The 22,066-nt window shown below is 40.0% G+C and overlaps 2 protein-coding genes across 2 annotated transcripts; one reads left to right on the top strand and one right to left on the bottom strand.

Annotated features, from left to right (window-relative positions):
- Positions 1–106: 106 nt before the first annotated feature.
- On the top strand, positions 107–7,265 carry RBM48 (RNA binding motif protein 48). Its single transcript, XM_045828197.1, has 5 exons — positions 107–232; positions 764–954; positions 2,098–2,243; positions 3,709–4,277; positions 6,946–7,265. Exons 1-5 carry the CDS (start codon positions 122–124, stop codon positions 7,030–7,032), a joined length of 1,104 nt encoding a protein of 367 aa, XP_045684153.1. The 5' UTR covers positions 107–121; the 3' UTR covers positions 7,033–7,265.
- A 322-nt stretch (positions 7,266–7,587) lies between these two features.
- LOC123811201 (EF-hand calcium-binding domain-containing protein 1-like) lies at positions 7,588–21,846 on the bottom strand. The gene is made up of 6 exons (XM_045827254.1): positions 21,795–21,846; positions 15,604–15,759; positions 13,627–13,731; positions 11,555–11,709; positions 9,199–9,303; positions 7,588–7,698 (listed from the first exon to the last, which is right to left on the bottom strand). The coding sequence occupies exons 1-6, from the start codon at positions 21,844–21,846 to the stop codon at positions 7,648–7,650; spliced, it is 624 nt and encodes a 207-aa protein (XP_045683210.1). The 3' UTR covers positions 7,588–7,647.
- Between the last annotated feature and the right edge of the window lie 220 nt (positions 21,847–22,066).

The following is a 22,066-nucleotide window of genomic DNA, read 5'->3' as shown; positions in this document are numbered from 1 at the left end:
CCGACCCTGTCGATTCTCCAGCCAATCTGGGCACATCTTGACCCACCCTTCTATCTTATTGGGTAAACAGGAGGGCAGCCCAGCGGATGTTGTCGTTTCAGCGACGGCCAAAGCCGGCAACATGGCGTCGAGTGGTGGGGAACTCGGCGGCTTCTTCGACCACCACATTCAAAAGGCTGTATGCGACACACGGGCCAAGTATCGGGAGGGGCGACGGCCCCGTGCAGTCAGGGTAAAGTGCTTCTGGTTCTCATTTTTACCCTCGGTAGCTTTGTGTGAGTTGTAGTTCCACACGCCAAGCCTTTGTAAATAAAGCCTTGAAAGGCTGTTGTCAAATCCTTTATTCGTTGAAGATAGGTATGAGGAACCGTGGTAATCAGGTACCAAAGATTCTCGCGACTCCTTTGATCAACTAGGAAGACGTCAGCCCTACGAAAACGGGCCTTTGTTTTAATCATTGTATCTTCCCGTATTTATGGTGTTGCTTGCGACGTGGTAAGCACTCATTGAATACTTGACTCTTTCCAATAACTTCTATCGAGCCATCTTCCGGGAAAACACGTCAATTTAAGGTAGTCTATTTTATGCTTTAGTTGGGTGAATTCACGTGGGGTGAATTATCCTTTATTAGAAGGGCAGTTTTTCTGTTTTCCGCAGGCTGGTTGAAGAATATTTATTGTTTTCTAAGCTTTTCGGTTTTTTATAAAGCTGCTTGTCTAGGCTTATTGATGACATACATTTACCTTGTTTGCATTTCTTTTAGGTATATACCATTAATTTGGAATCTCGGTACTTGTTAATACAAGGAGTTCCTGCAGTGGGAGCAATGAAGGAATTAGTTGAGCGATTTGCTCTATATGGTGCAATTGAACAGTATAATGCTCTAGATGAATACCCAGCAGAAGACTTTACAGAAGTTTATCTTATTAAATTTATGAACCTACAAAGTGCAAGGTAATGTGCAAGTTAGGTACTGTCTTATCTGCCTCCATTCCCATTGCTATTATTTTGGCCCCAGGTTTCCCCCATTCATACCTGAATTACCCAACAACCTAACACAGCCCTATGTTATTGTTTTCTTCCTCCAGTCTTTTTAAATGTTAGCCTTACCAGAATACTGTCCATCACATCATTCCCATGCTGTCATTCCCATGATAGTTTTGTCATGTAGTTTAAAAATTGGGTTGGGAGTGGGTTTTCCAGTTCCACTGCTTATTGACATCATGACCTTGGACAAGTTATTTATTGCTATTAAGCCTATTTTTCCTATTCTGTAAAATCTGTACAGTAAGAGGACAGCTTATTGAGGTTGTATGAGGATGAAATGATGTAATCTGTGTAAAGGGCTTAGAATAGCACCTCCTGTTCAGAATGCAGCAAACTTTAGCTATTGAGATTCCTACTGTTATGCACCTGTGTGAATTGACCCCCCATGTACTTCATGCCTTTTGTATCACATAACTTCTGCTCCAAAAGGCTGTAATGTAAAATGCCTTATCTATTTTAATGTGACCCCTACTAATTTGTTCTCAGACTCATCTTTCCCTGGCTATTAACATTTCATATTTTCTGTGTCACGAATAGCACTGGCTGTCTACCATAAAGCACTTATTTTATGGGGTCAGATGTTGTTCTCAGGTTGCACTTATATGTAATCTCACTTCCCTAACTAACTTGCCAGCTCCTCGTGATTAGAGAAGGATATTTTCTAGAGTTTTTGCATTTTCAACAGGCCTTGGAGTTTGACCTCTGGATTTGAATCCTAGCTCCACTAACCAGTGTGAGCATGGCCAAGTGATGCATCTCCCCCGGCCTCACTCTCGTCATAGGGTTGTTGTAAAGTGTTAATTCAAGTGAAGCTCTTAGGATACTGCCTGGCACGTGGTAAAATCTCAGTCAGTATTTTGTATTACCCCTGGGCAGAGAAGTACTTAAATATTTATTGTAGTAATGTTTGACCAGTTATAGATGTTTAATAAGTATTTGATAAATGATACCATCCTCTTGTTCTTTAGATCAGTGCATTGCATACTAGTCAAGCTTTTATCCTAAGTAAACCTAGATTCATAAATCATTCTATCATGTATTTCTGTTTAGGATAGCCAAGAGAAAAATGGATGAGCAGAGTTTCTTTGGTGGATTGCTACATGTGTGCTATGCTCCAGAATTTGAAACAGTTGAAGAAACTAGAAAAAAACTACAAGAGAGAAAAGCTTATATAGCAAGAGCTACTAAAAATAAAGGTATGGAGAGCCTGTTACTAAAATCTGTGTGTCAGGAATTCTGATAGGTATAGCATTATGGAGCTGTCAGCCTAGTGGGCAGAGAGGTAAATAAATGATAATATTCAATAACTGTAGCAAGGTTCTTCATAGCACCCAACATAATCTGGGCTGGGAAGACAGAGATGTTCGTTCGTGGAAGACTTCCTGTAGGATGAGAGAGATGGCTGAGTTTTGAAGGATAAGTAGACATTACTCAGGAAGGGAGAAGAAATGGGAAGATGGGCCAGGTAACACGTTTAAAGACCCAAAGGAATAAGTGAGCATCGTGAATCTTAAGGCACTGTGTGTTATATGAGATAACCACACACAGGGGCTTCAGTGAGATGACAAAAGCAGATAGGAAGTGAATGGTGAGAGGCCTTGTGTCCTGTGCAAGGAATTAAAATTTTAACCTAAAGTCGGTGAGAAACAATTAGGATCTGCAGAGCTACTGCTAATGTAAAACTGCCAGAAGTGGAAAAGTCTCACTGTTGGCCAGGAGCTGGCCAGATGCCCCATATGCCCAACTGAGTTTCCCTAGACACATGTTCCAGGTGCCTGGAGTGGAGTCACGGCTCTGGGATGCAGACTATAGGACTAGAGCCGTCAGGACTGGATTAAGATAGTGTGTGCATTTTGGAATCTGAGTGCTGCTAGAGGCTCTGATTACCGGACTTCCACCCTTTGGTTGAAAGAAAGAGTCAGTGTCCCTGCAGCTGTTGAATATGGTGAGGTCAGGGCTGATTGGGGAGTGGGCATGTGGCAGTGGTGAAGAGAGAAATAAAGGAAGACTCTTGGAAAACTTACCTGAAAATTTGTCGAGAGAGCTTTGAGAGTCCCTGGTCATTTGTAGACACTGAATTTTAACCTGTGGGATATGTAAATTAGTAGCTACACACAAACTTGTATATGTGTATGAGTGGCAAAGGAAATTACTAAATATGGGCCCACTATATTGCCTCCTTTAAAAAAACTAGCACAAAATCAGCAGCATATACACTTATATAGTAGAATACCCTAAACTGTAAAGAAAAAAAAGCAGCTTTGTATGTAACAACATGGAAAAACTCTCCAAGATCTACAGTTAACTGTAAAAGGCAAGGTGCAGAGAAATGGGTATTACAGAGGAGAAAGAGGTAGGTGGAAGGAAGAAAAGTAAGACATATGGGACAGATAAATAAGATAAAAATTGTGATTACTTATGGGGACAGAAACCAGGCATACAGGGAGCAAAGAAAGAATGTAGCTTGACACTACTATCCTATCCTTTTTAGCTTTTAAACCACGTGAATATGCTACCTGCTCAAGAAATAAAAATTTTAGGGTAGCGTTTGTTAGCATTTTAAAGTAATGCTTGTTTTTGAAATAACTCTTTTCTGAATGATGAATGTAAATGAACCATTTCTGTTTCCCTTTCTCTCACCTTTTAAATGGTAATACAAAGATCATTTCGTGGCAAAGAAGAAACTGGTCACGGAGCATAAAGACATGAAAGGTTTTAGACAAGACTTCCACTCAAAGAAATCTGGATTTTGTGAAGCTGCTTTGAACACTTCTGCTGGGAACTCAGATGCTTGTCTCCCTTATTCTTGTGAATTACCTTTATGTTATTTCTCCTCACAATGTATGTACTCATCAGGAGAGTATGTGGACAGAGCGTCACACTCCTCTCAGGATGGCAGGAACCATGATGAAACAGTGGGGCATTGCAACCACAACACTTCTTTGCAGAAAATGCCGGTGAAAACTTTAAAAAAATCAGTGGCCTGCCCTGGTGCTCAGAAGGCTATTACTCCTTCAGAGGCAGTGGACAGATTTATGCCTAGGACAACACAGCTACAGGAGCGGAAAAGACGAAGAGAAGATGATCGTAAACTTGGAACTTTTCTTGAAACAAGCAGGAGCAGTAATGAGGTTCTCATTGGGCCTTTGCTCCCAGACACACCTAAAGTGGATATGCATGATGACTCATTGAATACAACAGCAGACTTAATTCGGAATAAACTTAAAGAGGTAAGATCACTTGAAACTTCTCTGACATGATTTGGTTATAGACTAACACTAAATGGAGAATTATTTATGAGAACAACAGTATTGCCATTAATATTTGTAATTTTTTGATGTGTTTTCCTGGAATTCTCTATTAAATTAACTGAATTTGACTAACAGATTTATATGCCTTGATACCATTAATCCTTATCTTAAACATTAAACAGAATACACGGTGGGCAAAAGGAGGTTTACAGTTGTGAGTACACGAAACACGGAGTTTATTCTTGTATTATTATTTATTAACTACTGTATTATTTTCCATATAAACAACTGTAAACCTACCTTCGCCCCGCCCTGTATACTGTATATCCCTCTCGCTATAAAGCAGAAAAGCAGTGGTGTCAGTCAGTGAGATCAATCCGCGAGAGCAGAGCCCTGGCCCTTTCCTGTTTTTTAAAGTGCCCCTCACACCCATGGTTCTGATACTAGCCAAAGGAGAGAACTACGGTATTGAAGTAAAATTATTACAATTTATTTTTCTCAAATTCAGAGTTATTTCAGATTACATTAAATTCAAAATGCTTATTGGTTTCTTTGATGGAGGTGACCATAGAAGAAGGTGAGGCTTCTAAAGATTAATTCTTAAGGTTTGCATTTCAAATGTAAACTTCTTGAATAGATTAGAACTAGATTTTTCTACTTAATAATTTTTTAACATTACATAATCAGTTTTCAATTTCTGAGCACAAATAAAAGAAAGTTAACATTTGAATTTGCTTTTAAAATGACTTAGTTTATGACTAAGTTTAGACTTGAGTTTATGACTTAGAAATCATAAACTAAGGGAGAAAGGCCATTCTCTTAGGTTCAGAAAGTGCTTTTCACACTATTGTACATGTTTTATAATGTGATTAAGCAGGGGACTGAGGTAGCTTAATTAACTTTATATTTTTTTTTTACCTGAAAATCATCTGATTAAGGATAAGGGTTTTTTTTTAATAATAATAAAAATCCATCCATGCAGCCCTGGCTGGCATGGCTCAGTTGGTTGAAGTGTCGTCCTGTAGCCAAAGGGGTTGTGGGTTTGATTCCCAGTCAGGGCACATACCTAGGTGGCAGTTCAAACCCTGGTCCAGGCACAGGCACGTAAGGGGGGAACCAATTCATGCTTCTCTCCCCCTTCATCTCTCTCTAAAATAAAAAAAAGCAATGAAAAGTATGTCCTCAGATGACGATTTAAAAAACAAATCCATGGACACAATTTCTATGTCTAAGCCTCTTTTTAAATTTTTTAGTTTGTGCTGGTGCCCTTCCTTCTTCACAAACAGCTGAACTGGGGCACAGGTGCAGATACATGGCTGTCTGAGCCAGAGCTGACTGTGTTTTCGAGAAAACTGTGTTAGGTCCAAAGCCCACGTATGGAAATAGAACGACACCCCCCCACCCCGCCACTCCTGACACCCCCAACCCCACCTTCTCTTTATTTAACCGAAGTGCTCATCAATTTCTAGTAATAATATAACTTACTCCTTTTTTACTGCCAGTCTTCAATCTCCCAGAATTTAATTTTCATGAAAGCAAAGATTTTTTTTTTGGCCTGATAGATCCCAAACTCCTAACATACCATTGGCACTTAATATTTAGTGAATGAATAACTAAACAAATCATGTACTCACTATGTTTACTGCTGTGTTAAAAATTTTATCCAGCCCAGGCTGGTGTGGCTCAGTGGTTGAGTGCTGGCCCATGAATCTAAGGGTCGCTGGTTCGATTCCCAGTATAGGGTGCATGCCTGGGTTGCAGGCCAGGTCCCCATTGTGGGGTGCCAAGAGGCAGCCACACATTGTTGTTTCTCTCCCTCTTTCTCCCGCCCTTCCCCTCTGTCTGAAAATAAATAAAATCTAAAAGAAAAAAAAGAAATTTATCCACATATTGTCAAGGCTTCAAAAGAATCATGGAAAATTAAAACATTTGATTTGTGAAGAAATGCTATACTTTACTTGGTGTTTTATTCTAAAATATTATATAGTAATATAATATTTGTATAATAATAAATATATTTGTATAGTAAGAAGTTAAGAGAAAAATATTTGTATAATAAGAAATAGAGAGAAAAAATCATAGAGCAACAAAAAGGAGAAATACTAAATTTAATTTACCAGGTTCTAATAATTTTCTATTTTAAGTGAAGACCAATTTACTCTGCTTTAACTTACTGTCTACTCATTTTTTCGGGATGTTTGATTTCATTTTCCCTAAGAAATTAAGGCCATTTCTGATTATTTCTTCAAAATTTTCATCCCCTCCCCGCAAGCATCCATGTCCCTAAATACATGACATTATCACTCCTTCAGGGTATATGCAACCAGGCTACGTATCTGTATCCAGAAACAACAGGTGACTCCAGATCTATGAAGGAATGTGAAAGTAGAGCATATGTGTACTTGTTTCCCCTCAATTCCTTTTCCCTGTTAAATTTCTTTTGAAATTTTACTTCCATCAATGTTTGGACAGAAAACTTTGCTCTGTGCTTAGATTGTAGGCTGAACCTTGAACTTGAGCTAGCTCTGCTTCAAACATGATAGCAAGGATTGAACTACTGGATATCTATCCTACCTCTTCTGATAGTTAATTTACTCTTGTACTATAAAAATTAAAATTTGTTGGTTCTCTTCTTTTTTTAAACTAGGTGGCTTCACCTGTGCCAAAGCCTCCAGAGGACAAGTTGGAAGAAGTGCATACAAGCCATCCATTAAAACAAAGAAGAAGAATATAAATGACTAGTAGCAAATTAATATTTTCTAAAGGAGTAATTTATTTTTTATTTTTAGCCTGTCATTTTAATTCTTGAAGAGATTTGACTATTGGTATTTTTTTCAATGCATTCTTCTTTGTAATTTTGTTCAAGCTACTTGTCTAATTTACTTTCATCTTTTAAAATTAGTTTATTGTGGACAAAATACATGCCAGCCAACTGTTTCCCTTAATAAAACTTTCCCAGTAACTCCACCCAGTGCCTTTGCTTATATCTTATTGGCTAGAACTGGGCCCATGACTATTCCAAACTGAGAAGTCTGGGATAGTGAATGTTTTAGGTTCCGCCTCCTGTGGTTGAGGAAGCAAGAGAAAGAGGGTTGGGAGTGCCAATACTGATTCACAGTATTTGCTACAAGACCCAAGGTTGCTAGCTAACTTAAGTAAATAAAATAGCTTATCATTACCTGTTATAGATGCTATTTTGATCCATACTTAATATTACAGAAACAGTTCTTACAACATTACCTCTCACACTGCAGTAACTATATGTGAATTAATTGAAGGAAATAAGTATAGCAACCAAAATGTTTATTTTAATACAAGTATTGAGTGATTCACATGCAAAAACTAGAAGTCAGGATGTGTCTAGGTGTCTGAATGCCAGGGCTTCAAAATCAAGACAAATCTGTAAAGTAAAAAAGTTAATAAACTGTTAGAACAAAGATGAAATTAGAAACTTACATACTTTACTTAACTTGTAAGAAGAATTTACTTGATCCAAGGCAGAAACAAATTAGAATTTGTAAATACTAGACTTCTACCAGTACTTTTAGTACACATTTTCTTTTCTGTTAGTTCACCACACAATGGAAATCCAAGTATATCCAGGCTGTTTCCATATTTTCACTGGTAAAAATAACTGAAGAAGGCACCAAAAAAAGATTCCGACTCAACTGGCTTGGGGTGGGGTCTGAGATTCTGTTCTTCCCGAAGTTCTTAGGTGATCCCGTTGCGCTGGTGCAGACTACACTGAGTAGCAAGGCTCTAGAAAAGGGCTACAGTCCCTGAGAGCAACTGAAGAACTGCTGGTGCTCCGTCCAGACCTAAATAGTTACTCCAACCAAGTCCACTATACTATAGTGTTTCACCCATCAGTCTCATAAAATGAGAAGTCTGCCTTTCACACATTACTTTTTAAATTAAAAGCAAAATTAAAATGTGGGAATAGCCCTGGCTAGGTAGCTCAGTTGGCTGGAGTGTCGTCCCATACATCAAAAGGTTGTGGGTTTGATTCCCAGTCAGGGCACATACCTAGGTTACAGGTTTGATCCCCAGTTGGAGTATGTACAGAAGGCAGCAAGCAATTGGTTTTTCTTTTTCAAATCAATAAATGTCCTCTGGTGAGGATTTTTTTTTTAAATGTGAGAATAAAATACGGTGGAACAAATGAAGAGCAAGAGCTGAGATGGCTAAGGATAGTTTAACATCATTCAAGTTCATTCACAAAAATCTAAGTTAGCAGAGAATAAAAAATTTCCTTAGGAAAAAAAAGTGTATATATATCACATTTGCAAAGCATGGTTGATCAAAGGTAAAATTAAAGGAAATGTTAATGAGTCAAATTATTAGGCTGGCTCCTAGAGCTCAGAAAACTGGTCAAATTCAAACAAAATGTTATGGCCACAAAACACTAAAAAGTACTAAGTATGTGCCCAAATTTTTTAAAACATTTTTTTTCATTGGCAACATTTGGGTTGAAAAGTCAAGTTTTCTCCTAGCAGTTCTTGCTGCATCTGCTGTATTCACTGTTCTGTCCCTTAAGCAAGCTCAATACGCCCTGGTTTTCTTTGGGAAAATACTAACATACAGGAAATCAGGATGAGTAGAGCTGAAGTTACAGGCTTAAAAAAAAAGTGTTGAATTTCTTTGGGAAAATATCAACATACTTGAGTATATTAGGAAATCAGGACTTGAGTATAGCTGAGGTTACAAGCTAAAAAAGTGTCTATTGAATATGATTACTTAAATTTTCACTACTGTTTTGGTTCCCAAACAACTAGGATGGGGCTGAACCCTTCATGGTTGCCCAGACTTAGCAGGGAGATGAAGCCCTACAAAGGTGAGTGTCTAGCAAGTGTTGTTTTCAGAATCTTTAACATGTTCCCTCAACCAACTTGGGTTGTACCTTTGCTTCCGGTAAACATTGTCCAAACACCTCCAACAGAAGTCTCTCTTCCTTCACTGCTTTCTCAAAGTCTGCAAACGATATCTTGCCATCATTGTCATAATCCTAGAAAGGAAGATGATTTCTTGACAAATGATTGAGTAGTTTTTACTTTTGCATGGAAAAGAACTGTCTAGAATGAAAGGTTACACCAAATAAAACTAGGTTCACATTCCTTAGGCACTGCCTATATAAGTCAAAAAGTACTCATTGGCCCTGGCCAGGTGGCTCAGTTGGTGAGAGTGTCATCCCAATACATCAAGGTTGTGGGTTTGATCCCTGGTCAGGGCACATACAAGAATCAACTAATGAATGCATAAATAAATGGAACAACAAATCTATATTTCTCTCAAATCAATAAATTTTTTAAAAAAGTATTTAAGGAGGCCACTTACTTTATTCCTATTAATTGAATAAGCATTCCTGGTATTATGGACTGAATGGGCATCCCCAAATTCTTATGTCTTAACCCCCAATGTTATATTTAGAGGTGGGGTTTTTACAAGGTAATTAGGTTTAGATGCTTTCATGATGTAATTAGTATTCTTTTAAGTAGAGAAAGAGACCCCCTCTCTGCCATGTCAGGACATACTGAAGAGGTGGCTGTCTGCAACCCAGGAAGGGAGCCCTCACGGGGAAGTGAATCAGCTGGCACCTTGACCTTGGACTTCCCAGTCTCCAGAACTGTGAGAAATAAATTCCTGTTGTTTAAACCACCCAGTGGATGGTAATTTTTTTTATAGCAGCCCAAGCAGATGAACACCTGAGTTACATTATATCAAATGTAGCCCCATACTCTAAATAGACAAGACAAAAAAAATCAGAAGAAGCCCAATACCACTATATTGCTATTTTTTTGTGATAAAACAAGTGCCATAGGGCAAAAATTCTCAAGCTTGATTTTTAGTAGAACTTGTTCCTCAAAGGATCTCTTACTTGGAAGCCCATTATGCATTCAATAAAAAGGATGAAAGAGCAGCTGCTCAGTTCAGGAGCAAGGTACTGGGAGGCAGAGCACTGATGGTTCCAGATGGACTAGAGCCATGCAGGCCACTGCAAGGCCTTCAAGGACAGCTGGGATGGACACAGGTGGAGAGGTCTGGGGAGGGAGTGCAGAACAGCCCGACCTGAATTACAGCAATAAGCAGGAGAGTAAGTCAGGAAGAAGAGAGACCTGCCTGGTGTGGAGCATTCATGATAGGAACTATGGGTAATTGAATGGGTCATGGGGGAGCACGTGTGTAGATTATGAATGCCTGTAACTGCTTAAATGGATTTGGATTTTATGTTTTTCTTCACTTCTGAGCATAACCAAATCAGGATAATCAGGGTTGTTGAAAATCTAATTTAGAGAAAGTTTGGAATAATTTGTCAGAAGAAGGTTCACTCCATAACATTTCTTTCCAACAAGGAGGGCTGGGTTTGGTGTGAGGGAATACATTGTCTCTCAAGAATTCTACCCTGAGCCCTAGAAGGGTCTGCTGAGAGTACTTCTGATGGGAGAGGATACGCGAGTCTGTGCTAGCCGAGTGTGAGACTCGGCCGTCCACATCATGTTTCTTTCCTGAACTCCAGAGTAACGGGTGAGCTGGGCTCTGGCTGCCTTAAGGTCACAATCTTCACTGGTATCCAGTTTAGGGTCATACTGAGAAAAAGGCCAGAAATTACTATGTCCATAATAAATCAGTATTATTGGTTTCATTGAAAGATGAATTCTGCACCTGGTTTTCTAGTGTGTAAACCTACCGGCACTTCAGCTTCCTCATCTGCAAAACAGATCATTTGTTCTTCCTAGGGTTGTTCTGAGGATAAAATGAGTTCCTACATTAAGTCCTGTGAAGGGTCTGGCATATAGTAAGCGCTCTATAAGGAATAACTATTTTTATTAGATTATTTCGTTACAGTTAAGTGTTTAGACAAATTGGAAGGCTAAGGTTATAAAGACAGACTGGAATAGCATCCAGTTTTATACAATTAAACCTGGAGCTTCCCCCCTAATTAATGAGACTTTATTGGTATTAAAATATTTTAAAGTACAAAAATTAACATTTATTTGGTGGGATGATTAATCACCCATCACCCAACAATTCCATAAACATTTACTGAGCACCCACTGTCAGCCAGGCCCTGTTCTAGACAATGGGTAGGGCAGAGAACAAACAAAAACTCCTGCCCTCATACAGGTTACATTTATTATATGTGCTGCCGGAGCGAGCACTAGGTTACATTTATTATGGAGGGAAATGATCTCTGCATCTTCAACTTTATCCAACATCCACTTGATTGGATATAAAGAATTACAGCTTTTCATTCTTACCATTTTCTTCAGTGTTATGTCTACCAGCTCTTTTACTCCTTCATCAGTCTCCTCCTTGGATGACAGTTGGTGTAGACTGTTCCTCAACAGGTCAAATATTTCCTCTCGAGAAATGTAGCCATCATCGCCATTCAAATAGTAAACTTCAAAACAGACTTTTCAAAGCATAAGAAATTTAAAGACTTGGGTAAGGATAGTTAAAATGTCATTAATCTTCTCCTTAGTTATTTCAACATATAATAAAAAATAAAAAATTATACAACCTACAATTATTGGCCTATATGGTGAGAGATTTTAAAATAAAGTACCCTTTATTATATTTCTTTCTACAAGATTAAATACCCCTTGGAATGTGAAAAGACTTATAACTTCAGGATTTTTAAATAGAGCTGCAATAAAGGGGGATACATATTTTTAAATCTTTGATCATACAATATACATATACATATGTGTGCGAAATCTCATTACTGATTCTCTTCTTACATAGAGTACAAAATAAGCACGTACTTTGCTATGTCACTGACAACATCAGCATCTTTGGGAAGTGAGTCTGTCCCCTCCTGGGGGCGACCCGTCTGTACTACCCGACATGTTCCATCTCTCCCGGGAGTGACTGGCATCTCACGAGGTAAGCGCTACCGCAGCTCATTCATTCATCCCCAGGGGCTTGCTCAGGCCCTAGGCATACAGCAGTGAAAGAGCTCTGGTGGTTTTGTAATCCAGTTAAATGTTTTGTCAAAAGCAATAGAACCACGTATAAAACTCCAGAGTGATCAGATCAGCTTTGTGTTTCTTTGAGTTTCTCCTAACCTGTTGTACACATGAGTTTGCAACACAACCTTACTAGAAGTGGTATTTTCCCCCAGATTGATATATCCTGAATCTATTGATATATTCCATATTCATGGAAGTGAGGTTAGAGGAGAAAAAATTTTTTGATAGTGAGATGCTATTCAATCATGTATGGCTACTTTCGATATCATAACCATTTTTACCAGGTATTAGAATTACCACAAGAATTTACATCCAAGAAACCTAGCTTTTCGGTTTTCAGTGAGATTTTTGTATAGGAATGTTGCAACAAGCTTAAATGGCAACTATATTTAAATGTTATCCTGTGAAAAATTAGACTGAAGAAAACAAAACTAGGAACAATAAAGTATAAATGTCAGAAAGTTGATGATTTTTTTAATGTTGCTATCACTGTATAAATGTGTTTAATTTAGGGATCTTCTTTTGAACATTCAAAATCCAAATCCAAGTGGAAGACTGAGAAGGAATAAAAATTTTGCTTACTTCCTCAGAACACCACAGCCTTAAGCAACTTGATGTGAAGCAATGTTTCCTTGAAAACCGGTATTTAAAATTGTTTAAAATTCTCTTTCTGGGGTTCCTCACCCCAAATTCTGGCTCCAGAGGTGTAAACCATAGGAAATACGCATCACTGCAGTGTTAAGGTGAGGTGAGGCCAGAGTTATTTCTAGGCAAAATTGTGAACTGGGAGATTTTTATTTTTTTTCTGTAAGAAGCTCTCTTTATAATCATCTCCCTTTGTCCTCAGGTGTTCCCCTCTTTACACTCATCTACACTAAGTAGAGCATCGGTGTCTGGGGTTTAACATGTACTTTACCTCATTTTGTGTCTATTCCTCACATTTTTTCAACGAGAAGACAAGCAATGGCCCTAACATGACTTGCGCACTGCCCCATTGGAAGGCCTGTTTGCTGCTGAGCCCAGAGGCAGCCTCAGAAGCCTCCGTCTTGCAAGTTGATTGGAGTTGGCATAAACCCCGGCCCTTAGTTTCAGTCACTAGGCCTAAGCCAAGGACCCATCCTGGTGAGCATTACAGAGCCAGTGATGAAAGTGTTTGGGGAACCTGGGACTAGGCACTCTCCTGTGAAACAGGCCACCCATTTCATCTGGTTTTTATTTTTAAAAGCTGCCATGCACTATTTTTGCAAGGTTGCTATAGAGAACACTAATTTTATGTTTTTTAAAAACTTGAAACATTCACTAAATACAAAATTGGCAGTATATATTAGTAAGCCAACAATCCCATATAGGATCCTTACATTTCAGCTTTTCTTCAAAAGTCCCTCGAAGAAACACTGATAATCCTGCAACCCACTCATTTACATTTATGCAGTTATCATTGTCTTTGTCAAACGCAAAAAATACTGAAAAAAAGAACACATACATGTATTATAACTTACAGCTATTTTATAATTCAAGAGTATGTATATTTGTAAGGATAGATTTTAAAAATTTTCCTCCCAAACTGAGAGGGGAAAAAGGGCTTTGCCACAATCTTTCTTGAGAGAGTCTAAATTACTCTGATATGTTTCCCCCAGATTTGCATAGGAAGAAAAGAGCCATTCTCCTCCATGATCATGATGAGCTTCATTTGTGATGTTTTATACAGTTACTATAAGCCAAGAAGTCCAATAATGGAGCCAATCAATGCGGTTATTTTTATTCTAAAAATGTGGCAAAATGCTGTTCTAAAGAGTTTGTACAATGCCTAAAGGTAAATTACTAAAATAATGCATTATTTTAAAATTACCAATGAAATCTTAGTTTACCCAAAGAAAATAAAATGTTATTGACTCTGGGGAGTGATGGATATGTTAATTATTTTGATTATGGTTATGGTTCCAAGGGTGTACATATATATGTCAAAACTTATCATACTAAATACTAAAAATCTGTTAGTGAAAATGGATCACTTTAAATAACTTCCTATTTTACAATAAATAAATAACCTTTGATTTTTTCAGTATAATGAGTATCAGTTTTGCACTGACACATTTTTCATTTTTATGAGGAAAAAGTTGCTTAAAAATGTACATGTCTGCAGCATATGAATCCACAGACATCACAATTAAAAGCCACATGCTTATCTTTGAAAAACAATGCTGCTATCTTATTTAGTCCATTCCTGGTTACCTCTCCAAGTGGTAGTCATGAGATAAATCCTGAGTGAGCTTACACTAAAAACCATCCTGGCAATAAAGTCAACTACTGACTTGTATTGTCAGCACTACCAGGATTGTCTTTTTAGTTTGGCATTAAAAAATTCAAAGTCTTTGACAAAAATTAAACATATACTTGCCATATATTAATCTACATAGATATATATGCCATATTGTTGGGGTCCGTCCTGCCTGGTCTCAGGAAGCTGTAACCCCCCGTAACTTGGGCTGAGTGAGAGACCTCCAGACTAGGAGCCACTTAGGAGACAAAACTTATTTTCCTGGCATGAACGCTGCCTGTTCTGTGCCTGGCCTCCTATGCTTGATCAGTTAGCCAATGACGGGTAAGGTTTCCCACAGAGGGAATCGCCTAAGACAGGCATGATCACAAGGAGGCCTCAGGGAAGAGACTTGGGGCTGTGGAAATGAAGGGGTGATGGACATCAACCCCTGCCCCCTCGGCTTTGTCAAAGCCTGAGTCCTTGTTCTTAGATGTGAGAAATCCAAGTCTCCTGGCTGCCTTTGTCTCCTCTGCCCGACTCAGGCCTGCGGAAATAGCAGTGGCGGTGCAGTCCAGACCAGAGTCGGCGGACCCCCGGGGTAATCAGGCCTGGGACATAGAATATGCAAGATCCTGTGAGATCTGTTTGCTGGAGGATGTTATTAAATTAGAATTTGAAGGCACAGACAGGAAACCAAAACTAGCCCTTTGAGCCCTGTAGTCCTTTCAAATGATAAAACTCCAAACTTTACCCAGAATCACAGCGGGAGTTCTGTCAGTCCCTTTGAAAATTTACCAATTCCTTTTGATCTTCCCTGCCAGACTGCGAATCCACAAACTGTGTCTGTTTTCTTAATAAAAACCTGCTTGGGCAAAAAAACGAAGTGTTCTCCCTTAGAGAGAGTAGCTGTTTCGTCCCTATTTTCCCACAGGACCCAGTTGTCTCTGTGTATGTTTTTCTCATGTTTCGACGAGCATCCGCAGCAGGGATGGATACTGCTGGCCGATATCCACCACACCATATATACATGTTTGCTGTTCAGCTTGGCCCGTTTCAGTCTCTCATGCCTTCTTACCCCTATTCATTAGCTTCTCGTCAGTCATTCCAAACAAGCTGTACAGGATTGTCCGGAAGGCATTACGATCTAGTCCAGCATTATCAAGTCGCACATCGCCTCTTCCCACCAAGCGCTGAAAAAGTATTATCAGACACTCTACTTCACTTTTTTTGACTGTAAAATGAAAATATAAATACATATGAGTTCATTGTTGAGTTCTCTAACCTAATTAAAAATATTTTACCAAAAAGCTGTTTTTCCTATGATGCTAGATGTCCTAGTGGTTTTTAAAATATGACATGGACTTGTTCCTTAAGAGCTTACCCTGTTAAGACGGGGCTCACTCAGAAAGAGGAGCTGGGCCATTTTCATGGGAGTGGGCTTTGAATTGGGCCTTGAAGGATGCACAGGATTTTTATAGGAAGGAATGAGTTGGGGTGGTGAAGAAGAAAATTCCAGGGAGAGGGAACAACATGAGTAAAGGAAAGAGGGAGAATGGGGGGAGCTGGAAAGAAGTGAAAAATAAGATTGAAGAGAATGGCCTGATGTTTGAGGGCCTTGAATGCCTGGCCAGAGGATTAACATTTATTTTACTGAAGTGTTTCCCATGGTATCATCTTTGGACCCTCTGTGTGAGAAGCAACCCCCTTGCCATTGCTTGTTCAACATGCAAATTCCCAGGCCTTGCCCTAGACCTCTCTCAGAATTGTTAACCGTGGGCCCAGGAGATGAGCTTTTAAACAAGAGCTAGGTTGACTCTTCCATGCCTTAAGAGTTGAGAAGTGGCAAGCTGTATTGAAGCGCAGAGGCCAGGCTTGGAGTGATGGGGCCAGAGGGGTGGACATGAGGTCAGAGTGGGGAGGGAGCCTGAGATACTGTAAAGAATCAGTAGAACTTGGTGACTGATTTTCAAACCGAAACTTTTTAATACTCATATATCTGGATCTTACTCCAGGCTTAGAAAACTAATGGTAGATTTAAGTGCACAGGTGTTTCTAATGCACCATCAGGACCGAGAACTCTGGGCTTAGACTTAGTGGGTTGGGGGTACTAGGCTTAAGCATTTGGGTTCTACTCCCATTTCTGAGAGACTAAATAGCTGAGAGACAGACAAGTCACAAAGCACCTTATGCTTTGGAGTCCTCACCACTACAAATTACGTGTTTGTCCAGATGATCTCTGAGAGTCCTCAAGTTTATAAAAGTCTAATTCTCTGAATCAAAGGTTGAGAGAACCAAAAGAGGGGGAAAGCTGGTTAATATTTTTCTTTTTCTCTTCCCTGTCCTCCCTCCCTTTTTCTTTTTTCTTTTCTTCTTTCTTTTTTTTTTTTTTTGAGGAAGGGTGGCAGGTGGGTAAGGTGGGGAGAAAAAAAAGGTTATTTTAGATGCTATCTTTGAGATGATTTCAGGTTACCCAGTAGAAATTAATGACAACATATAGCAAATATGCAGTTTACAATAGGGTTTCCACTGTGGTCAAAATAACTTGATTCTTAGGACAATGACTGACAAAATAAGAAGCAATTACAAAGTTACCTAAAAATACTATTCTATGAACTGCCAGGCTTCACACTGTAGCTATTAGCCCTAATATATGAAACCAAAGGTCTTTTTTTATCCATCCAATAAGCACTTATTAAGGGTCTTCCATGAACCAGGAAATGATTACTCCATGGCTCCTGCCCTCAAGATTGTTACACTTTGGTGGAGATAAGGAAGTGCAGTAAAGTAGAATAAGCACTGTGATTGATGGTGGTTGGGGGTGACCCAAAGGAAGGATTTGGGAAGAGAGATGGTAAGTAATTAAGAACAGCCCCAAAGAGGAGGTGCCACGAGCTAAGACCTGCCAAAGGAGTGAGCATTAGCCAGAGGAGAAAGCTTGAGTGCGTGGAGGCATGTTCTGAGAGCTGCAGATGGTCTGGTGTTGGCCCAGTGGCAGAACTGTTTGCAGACAATGGGGAGCTTACTGAGAAACTTTGGCACGGTAACAGGATCAGATTTGCATCTACGGAAGATCACTTGGGCATGTTCTTGAAACTACCTTATGGGGAATCCAGATGTGACAGGTTGCTACTTCCCCAAAGACCACTGAAACCATCTCCCCCGCCGCCCCCCCCCCCCGCCCACACACTCTTCTTACGATGTGATGTAGATATTTCACCCCCGGAGAGATGGGGACTGTCTCCCTCCCTTAAAATTAGGAGGACTTCTGTGCTGGTTTCCTTTCAACCAAGTAAGTGTACAATGGAACCAGGGAATGTGACTTTTCAAGGTTATGTGGCAGAAAGAGATTGCTGAGGACAAAACTTGGAGACATTTTTTTTTTGATGGAATATGAAGAAAAAGGGCACTCAGATGTAGACACTCTATCAAGTGCATAATAAGACATTTGTCATGCTCATTCTGGAGAATTATTACCCGAGTGGAAATGTTAGCACCAACGCTAGCATGAATTAAAAGGGTCCCTGGAGTGAGGGTTAAGCTGCTCTGAGTCAAAGCAATCTAGGATTGTAGACAGTCTCCGGTGGGTAACTTTTTCTGAGTTTACCCACGTGGCTTGCATTTCATTGTATCTACAGGCCTTATTACACACGTGGAGAAGGAACAATTGTGATATTTGAGAAGTCGTGGGTAGTTGAGAATGGTGTTGAGATGCCAGAGTTTGACTCATGTTATTAAACAACTTAGTTTACACTAATTTTATTATTTTTTAAAGATTTCATTTTTATTATTTATTTTTAGAAATAGGGGAAAGGAGGGAGAACGACAGGGAGAGAAACATCAGTGTGTGGTTGCCTCTCATGTGGCCCCCACCAGGGACCTGGCCCGCAACCCAGACATGTGCCCTGACTGGGAATTGAACCGGCAACTCCCTGGTTTGCAGCCCACGCTCTATCCACTGAGCCACACCTACCAGGGCAGTTTACAATAATTTTAGATTTCCAAGGGATGCAATGAGGAGTTCCCATGAACTCTTCAGTTTCTCCCTTTACATCTTACATAACCATGGCACATTTGGCAAAAGTAATACACGAACTCTGGCACATTGCCATCGGCTAAATTACACTTACCAGGTTTTCCACTAGTGTTCTGCTTTTTTATCCCGGGATTCATTTGGCTGTCATGTTTCCTCCAATCTGAGTTTTCAGTTTTCCTTGACCTTATTTTAAGAATGTGTCTTAATTTAGCTTTGTCTAACATTTTTCTCATAATTAGACCATTTGTGTTTTGTGGAAGACTACAAGATAAAGTGTGATCCTTGTCATCACACTTCAGCGGCACACATGTAGCCTTGATTACTTGGTTAAGCTAGCGAGTACACGTTTCTCTGCTGTAATCACCGTTTTCCTTCTCCACAATCTTCCTTACAGGCCAGTCTCTCAAAGAAGAGGGAGTCAGGTGCCACTACTTGGGAAGGGGTGTCTATACCATTATTCAGAATTCCTTTGTAAGAAGGATGTCTCTTTTCCTTTTATTTAGTTATGTCCCTATGAAATTACATATAATTTATACCAATATTGTTATTTCGTTCTCCAATTGCTCCCGCTTTGGCCATTGGGAGTTTTCAGGCTGGCTCCTGTGTTTCACATGTCCCCACCCTTCTGCTTTTCCACACTTGCTTTCTGGCACTACCTGCCAGCCTCGCCTCTATCCTCCCAGAGAGAGAACAAGAAAAGAAGATGCATTGGTCTCTGCCTCGTTCCTAGCACAGAGCTCCTACAACCTTGTGCTTTTCTAAGTGACACAAGCATGAGGAGCATCATTTTAGTCTTTGGCCCGAGTTCCAAACAAAGCTTGTAAATCCTAAATTTCTATGTCCTGGGTGACAGGAATGGCTTTTGTTCTCATGAGGTGACTGTTGGTGGCTCCTGGACACAGAAAGACCAAGCCAAGATTAAAAACTGGACCTTTCAGCCCCACCCACCAACCTTCAGGGAGGACCTAGAATTTCCTGATGATCTATCACATGCATGCGAAGGCTCCAGGAAACCCGCCACAATGCAAGGTTTGGGGATGTTCTGTGCTGCTGAACACAAAGGTGCTTAGAAGCAAGCATAGTTCTGCAATCCTCCCCACATACCCTGTTCTTTGCAGCTGGCTGTTCCTATCTTTTCATAATAAATTGCTCATCTAGTAAGTAAACTGTGTCCTAGGTTCTGTGAGCCACTCTAGCAAGTTAATTGAACCCCAGGAAAGGGTTGTTGGAACCTGAGACTCAGTCAATTGGTCAGAATCTGTGGCACAGATAACCACCTGGACTTGATTGGCATCTAAAGGGGGGGGGTGAGGACTGAACTCTTAACCTGTGGGATTTCATTCTATCTCCAGGTAGTGTTGGCAGAGTTAAATGTAGGACACCCAGCTGGTATCAGAGAACTGCTTCCAGGGAGAAACCTCCACAGGTGGTGGACATAAGTGACAGATGTATGAGTGTGGCAGTAGTGTTAGAGAAACGAATTAGTGCTGGCTTTCCCTCTACGCCGTTCAGCTTTGTCAAGGAATCCTGTTTGTGTGTGTGCGTGTTTTAAATTGGCGATTGCTACTTTGAAACCAAGGTTTAGGTACTTGGTATGCTGTGGCTACTGGGGTGTTAATACTTCTAAGCCCTCTCAGAAGACATAGCAAGGAAATAAGTATGTCTACGAGCCTACGTAGGCACACCCATTGTTATGCCTCACAAATAGAGCGAAAGCCAAGTACCGGACTAGTTGGCCTGTAGGTGGTCCTGGGCCAAGTGCCAGAAGAGACAATTTTATGAAAAACTCATGAACACCCAGGGGGGTGGGGGTAGGGGGCTCATGAATCCACAAGGGCAAGTCATACTACATTTAACTTATTTCTCCCTCAATAGGAGTGGATCAGAGAAATGCAGTCTAAAAAAGTATTCCAACTTTAACAGGCACGTGACAGTATCTCTCATCATTAAGATGTTAGGACCGATTCAGTACCATGTAGAGCCCACAGAGCACGATGGTAGGCTCTCAAATGTTCGCTAAGCAATCACCAAGCAGTTGTCACGTGGAGAGGTTAGTGAACATGCTGGATGACAGTAACATCTAAAGGCCAAAATGATCGGCTGAAGCAAACAACATGACATCATTAGACATTTTCTAATTCCTCACATAGGTTGAAAAAAAAAGTTCATTAATCTATTTAAGTGTAAAAATTATGGCAAAACAACAAAGCACGTGAAAGACTGGGTCAATTCCCAATCTATCAATTGAAACTGACATTAAACTGACCAATCTATCAATTGAAACTGGAAGAAAGAATTCTGGCCAGGAATCCTCAAACTTTATTGTCTACAATACATAGAACAATCCGGTGCCTGGCTCTGATTCAGAGATGTTTAAATATAGTTAGCGGTGCCCAGGAAGCAGCATTTTCTTTTTCCTTCTGTCTTTTTTTAGAGAGGAGAGGGGGGAGGGAAGAAGAGAGGGAGAGAACACTGACATGCCCTGACTGGGCACCCTGACCAGGCGCAGGGAGGTCCTTAGACAGGCGGGACCCATCCTAACCAGGCAGGACTCACGAGAGAAAGTGGAAGGGCCCAATAACAAGGCTGTGAAAGTGGCTGACATAAAACTAATTTTCTCAAATCCTGAAAACATTCTCAGAATTTTAAGTCAGGATTTGTGGTCGTGCCTGAGAAAAAACATTCACAAGATTACTTTTTAAGGTCAAGGCAAGGAATCCCCCCCAAATCTGTTATGCTAGACTAGTTTTAATAAACACTTGCCATGTTTAGAGCACCATGCTATTTCAACTTCTATAGTGTCTTATGTTACATATCTCTGCCAATCCCCTGAAGTAGAGCAATCTGCTTATATGGGTTTTGTGCCAGAGAACTCAAGGAAGTGTCAAAGTAAACCTTTGTACTTTGAAATCTTACTAAATTTCAGATTATAATAATCAGTCCTTGGTTGGCAGATAATCCTTTAGCACTTACGTCATGTAAATTCTCAAGCTTCTCTCCCACATACACAAATATATTTTAGGACACCTGATAATTATTTTCAGCATAAGTGCAGCGATGTAATTGTTCACTTGCTATCTTATTTTTTACAGTGACCAAGGTATTATATAGGAAAGAGAGGAACTCCATTTTGAAAGTTACAAAGCATTTGTTAACGTCCCACTAGTATATCTACTAAGTTTCTATTTGAATAAAGACGTTTAGGCAGTGCTGGATGTCTGGTCAGTACTTACAGCTCTTGACAGTTTTGCTGAGGGACTCTACCAGCTTCCTCAGCTGGTTCATGGTGAATGTGGCTTCGACACACTGCAGACTTGTCAGATAGCCTAGCTCCGAGCCTGGGCAGCCTGGGACCCCACCGATTCCACAGTTCACTACGCCACACCCGACACTGTCACCATGGCAACATTCCAGCAACCAAACACAGAAGGTTCTCAAGTCATTGGAAACACATGCGGTGACTGTTACCACTCAGTACTGACACGCGATTTCATTAATGTTAGCG

Source organism: Phyllostomus hastatus, unplaced genomic scaffold, assembly GCF_019186645.2.
Source record: "Phyllostomus hastatus isolate PE091 unplaced genomic scaffold, TTU_PhHast_1.1 phas_scaffold_78, whole genome shotgun sequence".
In the NCBI taxonomy this organism is placed as follows: Eukaryota; Metazoa; Chordata; class Mammalia; order Chiroptera; family Phyllostomidae; genus Phyllostomus; species Phyllostomus hastatus.
The sequence above is the reverse complement of the archived record's forward strand: the minus strand, read 5'-3'. Positions and strand labels throughout refer to the sequence as shown.

Excerpts from the sequence above, each read along its gene's own strand:
- RBM48 (XM_045828197.1), top strand. The coding sequence starts at position 122 with ATGGCGTCGAGTGGTGGGGAACTCGGCGGCTTCTTCGACCACCACATT. Across the intron at positions 233-763 it reads GACGGCCCCGTGCAGTCAGG|GTATATACCATTAATTTGGA; the intron begins GTAAAGTGCTTC and ends CATTTCTTTTAG. Across the intron at positions 4,278-6,945 it reads TTCGGAATAAACTTAAAGAG|GTGGCTTCACCTGTGCCAAA; the intron begins GTAAGATCACTT and ends TTTTTAAACTAG.
- LOC123811201 (XM_045827254.1), bottom strand. The coding sequence starts at position 21,846 with ATGAACCAGCTGAGGAAGCTGGTAGAGTCCCTCAGCAAAACTGTCAAG. Across the intron at positions 11,710-13,626 it reads TTTTGAAGAAAAGCTGAAAT|TCTGTTTTGAAGTTTACTAT; the intron begins GTAAGGATCCTA and ends TGCTTTGAAAAG. Across the intron at positions 7,699-9,198 it reads AATGTTTACCGGAAGCAAAG|ATTTGTCTTGATTTTGAAGC; the intron begins GTACAACCCAAG and ends TTTACTTTACAG.